Source organism: Protomyctophum parallelum, assembly GCF_964188405.1.
Source record: "Protomyctophum parallelum genome assembly, chromosome: 3".
In the NCBI taxonomy this organism is placed as follows: Eukaryota; Metazoa; Chordata; class Actinopteri; order Myctophiformes; family Myctophidae; genus Protomyctophum; species Protomyctophum parallelum.
The window spans coordinates 14,915,991-14,928,754 of NC_139698.1; the positions used below are offsets into that span (position 1 = coordinate 14,915,991).

Here is a 12,764-nt window from a genome sequence, read left to right on the forward strand (position 1 = left end):
ACTTTCTAAACATGCATCTTCTTATTTTAAGTCACATGGTAGAAACATTTATGAAAGATATACAAGAAACATTAGTGACAAGCTGAAGACATTTATGGTAATCAGGGATGGTTTCCCTTCATAAGCAGACTTCTTCAGAAGGAAAAAAAGGAGAAGTTCTCCTTTCTCCTTTTTTACAGGAGTACCGGTATATGCAGGTCTTTTGCTAGCGAGAGCTCAGGGAAATATAACACAAACAGCCGGTTACCAGTAGTCCTATTGGGCATAATATGTCCAATAGGACTAGTGGTCAAACAAAGAGGTACTGTAGGTGCGCACAACAGTAGTGGGGAGGTGCTGACCACAGGAGACAAACTTGGAAAACGGAAGGAGAGGTTGCACAGCTTGTAGTCACGATGTAAAAAAACTTTCATTATGACCCCAATAGAACTACTGGTAACATATTATGTGAACATGATTTCTGGGGTAAGGAATGTTACATAGCTTATCTGAGGTTTAATCCACTTTTTTGTATCAACCTGATTAGATACATTAGATGTATTAGATCAAAAAGAGTAAGTGACTATGGGCTGTATTTTGCGTGTCTTAAGTACCAGGTCTTATTACATAACTTGAGTAAACTAAAGACCTGGAGGCGTGATCAATGCTCAATTTGGCTATTCTGAGTGGCCAAAGAGCATTGATCACGCCTCCAGGTCTTTAGTTTACTCAAGTTAGGTAATAAGACCTGGTACTTAAGACACGCAAAATACAGCCCTATGTCTCAAACATGTGTCCATCGATTTTCTTAGATATGTCAAACTAGGCTTTGGATATTCTATTGGTTAGTTATTGGACTTATAGTAGGAATCTAGGTTGTTAGGCTTAAATTAGGTTTGTAATTTATTTATTTTTATTTGTAGACAGTATATTGGATGTTGTATTTTCTGCTCTGTTGGTGAACTTGTTGTTTTTAAATGTGGGAGCTCTAGCTGAATCTGGCATGTTTGTTTACATGAGATCATGTTCAATCGAATCTGTTCTTGTACATGTACCGAATGTTCATTAACGTGCACTGTTGCGTAACTAAACAAATAAAAGTAATGTCCTCACACCGGTCCCAGAATAAGGGCCTGTTTGCTGCTCTTGCGCGTTGTGTGGTGAACTCTACAGCGGTGCAGATCGGTATTCATCACCATACCTGCTCCCCTCTAGTAAGTACTCTCATCCAACACTAATTAATAAAGACCTCTGCACTGTGTGGATAGCTTTGAGGAGGGGGAGATGGATCGGATAGGCATGTCTTCATTATCACTCAATATCGCACACAGCAGGGTCGTGTAGGGATAATTACCTGTGTGGGGGGTTGGGGTTGGGAGATCACCACCCATTCAAATGTCAGCACTTTGTGGAGTCTGTACAAATGGAGGAGATTTGTGGACCGCAGGGGACGCTGGGATTTGTTTCTCAGGGTGGACTGTACATTATAGCGATGCCAACGTGGGGTTTTAAATGCCTGAGCATTTAGACAGTGATCTCCTATAAAAGTGATAATACCACTTAATTATGGTTTAATCAAATAATCGGAATTAAAGTTCGTACACACCAGGAGCGTTTATTTCGCGTGATTAATTAGCATAATTTAAACTGCTGTTTATGTCATGGGTACATCCACACAGAACGCGACTATAACAAAGCGAAAAACACGAGGTTGATATTTTACAGCAAATTAAATCATTCTCCTGTATGAATGAGGCATCACCAAATTAATAGTTTGATGTGTAATATTGGCCGATGCATTTTCGTTTTGTTTATTGGCGGATATTTACATGTTATATTATATGAAATCCGAGAGTCATTTTAATGATTGAAATGTTATTAACCAATCTGTGGGGTAGAGTATACATGTAACTACACTATTGTAACCACCTCCCATCTGCAGGAATGGGAGGTGGTACACCTACTTGTTATTGTCTATATTGACAATGACAATAAAGTCATGTGACGCAGAACGAGCACAGGATTTTACACTAGATGCACAGTAATTTCATCATTGGGAGATGGAGAAAACAGATTTTGTAAGCTTTAAGAAGTTTTTTTAAAGTTCAAGATTCAATATGTCAAGATGTTACATCTTATATGAGTAAAATTATTTTGTTTTGGATCTTCAACACTGTAGCAGCAAAACCACGGACAGCGCTCAAAGTTTAAGAGATAATAGCCATAGAAGATCCTACTTTGAATGGAGGTCTATGGGGCTGTGGGCAAAGATCCTGGTGCTGGGGGTGACGAAGGCGTTGCCCAAAAACCGGGCCAATGTTAAAAGTAGATTTTCGCTGAAACCGGTTGATATTTGGTGTAAAGCTTTATGTACAAACATGTTTCTTACTACAAAGGAAGGGAAAGGGAAAGTACGAATATGTTCGTACTTAGCAGAGTGTTTTCTTAATGCTTGTAAAATGTCCCAAAATAAATAGAAGGTGATGTTCTTTGGTTTACCTCAACCTCCAGAAAGTCATGGAGCTTCTTACATGTGGCCGAGAAGGTTTCCGAAGTGCCAAACTCGAAGTACCACAGTTTATTCTTTGTTCTGAAAAATAAGACAACAGTAAGATGTGTATCCAATAGCCTGGAAGGATGGTTGCCCTGTGGTTATTAATTACTTAAAATGACATAGTTGTCATTAAATATGCTGGAATTGAGGTCCTTGACATTATTGCAACAAGGACAAAATATGACACTGATCAGCCTTGTAGTTTGCAGGATTATCCATGCAAAGACACAGAAACACACAGAAGGCTGAATGCAATATCTTCGCCTGCTGGAGTTAATACAAACTTAAATAAATGTCTGCCTCTAATGTTTCTCAGTCTATAATCAGGCTAACCATATAAGTCATTAATCTCCAAAGAATGTATAATATGTTCATTAATCACAAGCTCAAAGCCGATTAAGAAGCAGAGTGTATGGGTATCGTGCCTGCTATTATAGCCTGGTGAGGGGCATAAGAGGGTAATCTACCTGCCCTTTCAATTAACTGGAGGACTTGTGTGCTGCCCCCTGGCTTCCTACAGCAAATGTTCCCATAGCTAAGTCTGATGACCAATGACCTTACTAGGGTGAGTTGCCATCTGTCCCCATTATGTACTTTATATTATTATTTAATGATATGAACTGAACTGTATTCAAAGCATGTACAGTGTACTGTACAGTAAGAGTCCAGTTCATTTGTAAAAACTGCAACTGAGTGTAATGATGTGAAAGCTGTTTTAATAAAACAGTATATTAGTAGAAAAATATAATCTACAAACATGCCAAACAAATAGAAATGTCTCCGAATGGAGAAGCAACTGGGATGAATTCATTTTCTATTATCCACTTCTGTGGAATCCTCCAAAGCAGAAGACGTAGAACTAAGAACAAGTAGTAGAAGAAGAGAGATGAGGACAATTGTATTAGAATGAATGTGTTCATGTTAATGAATGCTCTATTATTAACCAGACATTTACAAATACTTCAATTGAATTGAAAGTGAACACAGTCAACTGAACACACTCTCTGGTGTTTGTATGTTCTCTTCATATTTACTGCAAACATAAGCCCAATCATTACTAGATTGCCAAGATTGCATTCACAGCTTTTTGATATTACAACATGGACAACAACTATTTATCTTTGGTCTTCAACAGGACAGAAAAAATAACCTGGCTACAACAGTGCTGACATGCAGAACTGAATCCGATAAAAAATGGCCTTCTCTTAGGAATCAAAGTGCTACAGGAGGGACGTATTAGTATAAGCAGAGTAACAATCACTGAATTATTGATTTCCTCATTAGGACTTTTGTCAGGACCATTTAGCCACTTTATAAATGAGCTTTCATTAGGTACTTGCGGGGTAGCCCAACTCCATGTTGATTTACAATGTGCAACATGGTCAATATGAGGGGGCTGGGGTAGAGTAAGGAGGACTACACTACAGGGCCATGCTGAGAGCACAATAACCCATCCATATCGTGCTTTCGGGTGGAAACCACGCACTGTACAGTATGTGCAAAAAAGCGTTACTTTTCAGGAAATAGGAAAAAAAAGGAACCGCCACAAAAGGCCTCTACCCGGGCTCTGGACAGGGCATCTGACATCACAACACTCCATATTTGGGCATGCGTGACATAGGAATAAAGGACACAGGGAGACAGATACATACATTTCCATATATGGGCATAAAAGGCACACAGACAGATGGGTGGAACGGGTACTCTGACACGGGTATTGCATAGCTGCGGGTGGGGCATGGATATCCAACTTCCACTGTTACTGACTCGATGCACTACAGCCGGGCACCGGTCTAGTTAGTTAAATATGTATAAAACCAATAGGCAAACTTAACAATTTTCCCTTTTAAATCCTTTCCAAAAATAGAGCAGATCTACAAACTCACAACACGTAACAGTTGAGAACTAGTAGTTCAGTTAATTTTGCTACTTGTCCTCATATGAATGAAGTAGGGCATTTACGAAAAAGAAAAACACAGTTGCAATATGGAGCAACTCTACACGGTTTCTGCCCGACAGCAACAACATACAACCACACATCATCCCTGTATCTCCTCTAACATGACTCCTGACAGCTGCTGCAGTCCTACTGTATACATACTGTAGTAGAGTAGCTGGCAAGATGTCAAGGGCAACCCCCAGCCTACTCCTACTGTAAGCACCTGACTGCACTGCAGACAGAACACAAACACAGATCGGGGACATCATTTGCAAACAAACAAATGAAGGTCTACTTCAAAAAGCCAATTCAAAGCCAGTACGTGGCCATAATAATGTAGGGTGTGACGGAGGTCAAATGCTGTCAACTTTTGCTGTTTCACGTATGATTCCTGGTGCTTGTATGGAACTTCCATACAGTTTATATTATTATTTTATTAAGTTAATTTAACTCTGACAGTGCACAAACCCTGTACTGTAGGCTAAGTGTAAATGGGTTGAGACTCTTAGGTTAAACTGGCATTGATTTATTGACCCTGTCTGTCCGAGTCTGTCTGTCAGTGCCAAATTTGATGTAAACGCTGCCAGTATGCTAAGGAAGAACACATTTTGTAATATTTGTAATATATTTGTTTAAATATCTAATGTTTTTTTTTAATAATGGAAGACGATATTGGTCGCATAGCGTTGCATCGTGAGCTTGTAGATCTGCTGCTACTGCTATTTTCTGCACATGCCGTGAAAGGTGGCTCATGTGGATAAACAAAACCTAAATATTGGCTATTTTAGGAAAGCTCTTGTACAACATAATTGTCCCATTTCTATTACATGGTTTTCTATTAAGAACCATCCAGAATGGACAGCAGTTACTTGTACATTACAACCAAACACAGAGCACAGCAGTCTTGAAGCCCAATCCATACGTAAGTAAGACTTGCCATAGTAGGAAAAGAGCAGATGCGCCATCTGACTGTCCTGTCGATTCCCTCTACTTAACCTAACAAGAGCACCATGGCAACAAATCACCTCCTTATGTCCCTGTTCATTAGGTAATTAGGAGCATCCCATTGGCTGAATCGGATTCTCATTCGTTATCTGCCAACTGATGCTAAACACTGGACTTGTCTGAGAGACACATTGTAGGAAGAAGCTCCAACATTGGCCACTGGCTGGTCAACATTACACAGGATTAATGGCGATCCAATTGGAGACCATGACAATCCACATAAATTGGTACTTTTAAGGTAGATCTTCAGGATCCTTTTTACGATAACCACGATAAAAGTGAATGTAAAGCACCAATTTCATTACATTGTTTGCTGATTTTCTTGATTTTACATCCGTGCTAGACATGTTGTAAACTCTTATTTTTTTATATACCTGTAAGTCATTTGTTTTTTGTGTGTTCGGAAAACTGCACCACCATTGAAGGCAGTGAGCATGTGGGGAAACAACGTTCAATGTTCTCAGCTCCCCAGACACAAAACCTCAGTTGTGTGTTTACCCATGACTACGATATAGCCATGCAAAACATATTGCAAATAATAACTTAGTGGGTGCATATGACACCAGCTGTACTATACAGTTGTTACAGCTGACACGAGAAAAACAACAGCACTTTGCTGGGATTTTGACGGCCAATGAGGCAGTTCAAACAAAGTCAAGCAGAATATGCCCCTGTTTTCACCTCATCAGTCAACTCACACACTTTCTAAAACTCCTGTCTGGTCATCATATTAAAGGGTGTCACAGGAGAATAAGCTTCACTGTAGCATAGCTGTCCTGGAGCCACGTACAGCACCTTAAAATGCTCTTTCCACTGCCCATGCTTAGTGCCAAGCAGAGGGCCATTGATTTTCCCCCTCTGACACTTAATCTAACCCGCAATGATCTATGACCTTATTTTCACACTAATTTCTCCTTGATCAGAGGTGATAAATATTGCATTGACATAACCAACTCTTTGTGCATTGCATCAATGTGCTGTTTTGTTTAACACGAGACCGCGTCGAGTGGACTGACTTTGACGAGCGACTTGAGAAATGGCCTGTCTTGCCTTATACCGCAAGAGATAGAGTAAGCAGCCTGCAAAACATGCAGGCTTGTTTCAGCTGCATTCCAATTATCCCTACACATGTGTTGTAAAATACAGTAATATTTACTGTGATAAAATAAGCAATAAAATATAAGTACATTTTATGGTGGACAAAAAGACCATCAAATCTACAGTAAAATGTATGAAGTGTGCTTTCTCATGAGCATGGATGCTGGTGTGTAGGTGTGAGGAGAGAATGTTGGCGGCAGCTGGTAACTCTGCAGGGGCCATGAGAGAGGGGGGGTCTCTACGGAGCCTGGGGCCCCCACCAGGGCTACGTGGGACTCTGCGGGTGGTGGTGGGGACTAGATATGTGGTAGGTCTCTGTGGAGAGTGGTCTTTACAGGATACACTAATACAGCACTATGAAATAGAGGACATAGAGAAGGAGCATGTGGGACATCAGCCAGAGGACTTATTCTCAACCTTTGTTCATTCTAGGGAAGGGTTCTACTACAGTACTTAGTAAGTGTACTGTAAGTGGCTGCCCAGGCCCAGGCTACCACATGATTGTCTCCACCAGGCCGAAGGCATGGAGAGAGAGTATGTTTTGCACTCCGTCCGTGTGTGTATGTGTGTGTGTGTGTACCAGCTAATCTCCGGCACCGTTGGCCCGATCCATGCCAAACTGTGCACACACACACAGTCCCTGGATGCCAACGACGAACCTCTACCCCAAATATTCCACAATGGCCTGTTATAGCACCACCATTAGGCCGATTTTGGAAAAACACATTTCAACCAACACAGAGCTGCACCATTTCCCATCTTCCATCCTGATTGGCTAAGATTGGCTTCCAAAGCTCACATGATTGGTCCATTTTGAAAAAAATGCCACAAATCACAAACACAGTGTGCAATTTCCGTGAAATTATACACGCACATTTCCACTAGGCCAAGGACAACATGACACAATTTCTTTTCACTGCATAGATCTGTGTACAACTTTGTATGCACACTCCCTAGAGGCCATGGCAAAAATAATTCCCTGCATCCATCCACATCTGCTGGTTAAAGCGCTACCATGAGGCCGATTTCTGCAAAACACATTGTTTATATTAGTGGCACAGATTTCATCCAAATCTCACGCAAATCGGTACACATGATCTCTGTAGTCATGTGATCAAGACGAGTCTGTTGGATTTCTCATATTCTACACTGATCGGCTAAGTTTGCCTTCCAAAGTTTTCAGGAGTGGCCCATTTCGTACAAAATGCTGCAAATGTCCTGCTCATCCAGAATTCTATCCTCAGAGATGCTATGAGTGATCTGGCTCTGCATTTCCTCAACAAGAATATTACTCCTAAACATTTTGCCAAACATCACACACACTCCTATCCTCCTGGTGGAGACCTGTGCGCAGAAGGGCACTTTTTCTAGTTCTACAGTATGTACTTTCCCAGAGCCCAGTCATTGAAGGAGAGTTGCGTCATCCAGCCAGACCAACCAACAACTGGACAGACGTGATGACAATTTAAATCTGATCAGATATATCATAAGTTTGAGACATTACTTATTAACATAGTGAATTGAAAGGGGGGGATTATGTATTTATTCTCTCTGTCTCTATTGATTTAAACTTTATTCAAGCTCATGTAGATGAATTATGTTGGTCTCCCAGGATATTAATTTCCTGCTTATTGCGAGGTGTTTGGGAACAGAAAAAAGAAAAAGGCATGTGATCAGATCTGATGGTACTATTGATGATATATCTTGTAGGAGTACGTGTTTTTCTACATAAACGAAAGATGAAAAAAAACAGACCCCAGATCTCTGTATGTCTGTGTGCGTGCGTGTGTGTGTGAGTGCATGCATGCATGCGTGCTTGTGTGCATGCATATTTGTGAATGTGTTAGTTACTACATATTCATAAGGCGTGTGAATGAGTGTTAGGTGTGTGTCTGTTATAAGTATGGGTTCCTGCTGATCTGGGGACAGGGCCACAGGTGAGATCTTTCTAAATGACACACAAGTGGTCATTAATTATAAATGACACCCCAGTCAGACAAACGATTTCATCCTACCTGGATCCACAGGGTGTGTGCATGCACATGTGTCCGTGTGTTCATGAAATCTGTGGCCACATGCACGCATGCATGCATGCACGCACACGTGGAGGAATGTAAACACAAAAATCCTTCATATTATTTAACCATTTGAAACTGAGTGTATAAATGTGGAACCTTCATTTGGTTACAGGCTCAGAATTAAATAAAAACGGATGATGTACGCGCGCGCGCGCGCGTGTGTGTGTGTGTGTGTGAAATGGTGTTGAGACGCATCTAGGAGGTCTGGTCTTTGATGAACGTACTCATTATGCTAAAGAGCACCGTGAGCCTGGGCTTCCCTCCGCCTTCAGGAAAGGTTAACTCAGGAGTGTTTACACAGCATGGCTAGAGCCTGTGGGAGCAACCTAACCACTGCAAACTCCTCAGTGTTAATGGAACCAACTCAGGTCCATTTGTACACTTTGAGTTAAATTAACACTCAAAATGTAACTGTACAAGTGTAGCATGACACGGTCTTGGGTGTCTTGGGTTTAAAAAAAAATCATAAACTCATCAATATCAGTCTACCAAAACGTATATTTTATATATAAAATATTTTCATCTACATTGATCAATTTCTTCTTCCCTTTGTTGATTTTTACGCCCTTTTACCTTAATTTAGTCATTATATCAAAACATTCTTCCCCACACATTACTGTGTGTTGTCACTGCTATTATATCCTGCTGACTTAACAGTGAGGAGCCCCCAACGGGAGGACGTAGAGCCTCCATCCTACTTCCGTCAGGTCGGCGCCGCCCCAGGCCGTAGGATTATGGATTACGTGCATTAACAATTATCACCGTCTGCGGCTCCGCGCCCGGCTTCCCTCCCCTAAACACAGGGACAAATTGTGTTCGTATAGACACTCTACAAAGCCGGATGCACCACAGTGGATTTGAACCTCCAGACTCTGTGGTGGTGGGCAGCTACACCAAAGCACTTACATTGATGTATTTCTGATATTACGCAATACGTATTATTAAATGTTGCAGTCAGTAGGTGTTCCAAGCGCTAAAATAATTGTCGCTCATCCTGATGCATGTGTGCACTGGATCGTTTTAAGGGTCCCGCAACACAGAGCCAGGCATGCAGTCTCTGTCGATTGTGTACAAATTCAGACTGTTTTTGTAACATTAAACAGAATAAAACTGGATAGTAAGACAAGCTTCCCTAACTCACTTTTCTCTTCCTCTCTTTCATCCGTCTCACTCTCTCTTTCTCTCAGTAGCAGAGATTAGTGTAATTACAAGGGAGATCAGCATAGAGGAGGAAAAGAAAAGGAGACATATAAAAGGAGGAGGAGAGCAGGGGGAGGAGGTGGCGCGCAGCCATCATCATGGACGGACTGATTGTCTGCTTTTAATCCTCAACCTCATTATCACCTCCAGGTCCGGCAGCAGCAGTAAATGAATCTATCTGCTGAGTGTCAAATCTTCACACCTTCACCCTAGTGATAACCCCAAGGTGCAAATGCAAGAGGATGGAGTCGAGAGAGAGAGAGAGAGAGAGAGAGAGAGAGAGAGAGAGAGAGGCCCCATCATTTTGTCAACAAGATCTCCATATTTCATAATTAAGTCAAAGCAAAGTGCCATTATTTGCTTGGTAATTAAAACTGATTAAATATTTATGTCTTCTTTAAGGTCAAATCGGTGGAAAAAAGTGGAGCGAGTTGAGCTGAGAAGGGTTTTGGTGAACTTGCATCGAGTCTCATTTATTTATATTCAGAAGTAAAAAATAAATCAGTTCAAAGAGCTAATTGAAGACCTAATATACAAAACATGAATGAAATAACTAGGTTTTACTGTCTCAAGTAAAGCTTGAGGGAGTGAGAACTTTAAAATAGTGAAATAATATTGTACTTTAGAAAATATCTAAAAAGTAGTGTTACAAAAACCAGCTCTGGACAGTTCCAAAAAAACAAGTGAATATATGTGATGCCATGTGAGCACACTTGAAGTGTACTTAGTAAATACAAATATTTATTTATTTACCGTTTGGTAATACTACTACCCTCTGCTTAAATAAATTCAAGATGTGCATTAGTATTTGTTTTTCTAAATACATGACATTACAGCCTCTAATAGATAAGCGTTTTCTAGCTTCTTCTTGCCTATCTTTATATTTTGAGTAAAAAGTTGCAAATCACTGAAAATGTTTGTATACTGTTGCTTCAGTATCCTGCACCAGTGCACCAACCTCACTGAGATAAATTAATCGTACAGTATTTGCAAACATGCAAGCTAATAAAAATCATTCTGATTCTGAACAGACAATGTGTTTGTCCGTCAACAGCAACTTGCAATCTGTTTTCATATACAGTACTCGATTCTTCTGTCATCATACATTAGATCCACATCATACATCTACTCTGAGAAACAGCTTCCAGTTGGATGAAAATGGCTGTGATAAGTTGCATTATACTTACTGTTCAATGGACACGAACCCCTTGGACAAATCCAACAAAATCTATGCTACCTTGAAATACTAAAATCATGCATTATTGAATTGGCAAGGATAGTGTGTAATAGAGAGATCCTAAATCCATTCGCCCCTGTAAATTATTCATTGAATTCCAATAACAGATGGTATCATTTTCTTAAAATATCTCAATCATTTCTCACAAAGTCTTAAAATGGTATAAAACAACAGAAATGCATTATGTGTGTCCTATGCAGTATGTTGACCCGAAAGGCCATGCAAAATAATACTTTGGCTTGACCGTTTGATGTAACCTCTGAGTAAAGAAATTAACTGATCAACTTTTTAAATATGTATTCTTTACCTACTGTACTACTTAATTACGCCTACTTTAATACTTACTTATTCTTCACTTACACATGATATATTGAACTGAGCAAAGATACTTATTTTCCAGTGCAATTAAGCCATGCAAAAAGCAACGTATTTAATTCCATTAAAATTACCATTGCTTTCTTAGTAACCGCTTCTCTTGCAGACCTCCGTGTGCAAGGAATGAACAATACTGTAGAAACACAGTTGGCTAAATGTTGAACTAAAACCCGGGTAAAATATGATAATGAGTACAAATGGGATTATTAGGAGACTGCGTGTCATCAGTTTGACAGATACATGATGTCAAACTAGCCAAGCAAATTCAATTACGCCTGCAATTACTCGCTGGCGCTAGTGGAGATGTATCGGAGATGTTAAATATTGATAGAAGCATAGATGCCACAATTTGTTCATCTCCAAAGGTGAACACATCTCCTCGAAGTAATCACAGCTGCTAAATACGAAGCCTGTCCATTAGCCACTCTGAACCCTAAAGTAGCCACACAACCGGTTTGTACTTATAAGACACAGTCCTTTAGAATAGATAATGTGCAGGTTGATTTTCGTATTTGCAGGTTTAATAATTGAAAGTAGGCTACTACCAGTCTGAAGACCAGTCTAACACTTAAGATGGTCCAGAATGTCAAGTAAAATATGTAGTTTATTTTCTGTCCTTTACCATGTGCATGAAAACAAAAAAAGATATGAACATCCTGGCACCCCTACACTGCACTGATCACACTTTACCATTAACATTAACATGTTTCAGCACACATGGTATTATGCAAACCTTTACATCCTAATGGTGTGTTCATTAACACTGGCCTGAGTGGACATGACAAGGGCAGAGGTGTTGCGTTCATTTGGCATCATTACGCAGTAGCTTAATTAATTGGCTCAATTAAATGTTTAAATTGATGTGAATTTTAATCACACGCGCACACACACACATGTGCACGCTCACACACACACGCACACACTTAATGTCAAGGAAATATAATGAATATGCATGGTTATTAGCATGAAATTCTCTCTTTTTTTTCTCTTTAGAAATAAATATGAAAACAGTAGAAACAGAGAAGAAATATTAGATAAATTGTTGGCTAAATCAACTAATACTACAGTAAAAAAATATTAATTAATACATAACAAGCAGCGTTATTAGGACATGGAGTATTATCACAGGAGATCGCCAATTAAAACATCCCAGGTAGGTTGAAAAGCTACCACATATAGCTTGGCATTATTTGTGTTGCTTGATGACAAGACACACGCTCAAGTGCATGCAGCATGCACACGCACGTGCGTGCACACACACACACACACACACACACACACACACACACACACACACAC

The 12,764-nt window shown here is 40.1% G+C and overlaps 1 protein-coding gene across 2 annotated transcripts in view; it reads right to left on the bottom strand.

Moving 5' to 3' along the window:
- The window catches only part of dgkb (diacylglycerol kinase, beta), an 80,206-nt gene that overhangs the window by 15,334 nt on the left and 52,108 nt on the right, over nucleotides 1-12,764 (bottom strand). For both annotated transcript variants that reach the window (XM_083761657.1, XM_083761656.1), the window contains exon 20: nucleotides 2,479-2,569. In XM_083761657.1, coding sequence (XP_083617783.1) covers nucleotides 2,479-2,569 — 91 coding nt within the window. The remainder of the gene's footprint in view (nucleotides 1-2,478; nucleotides 2,570-12,764) is intronic.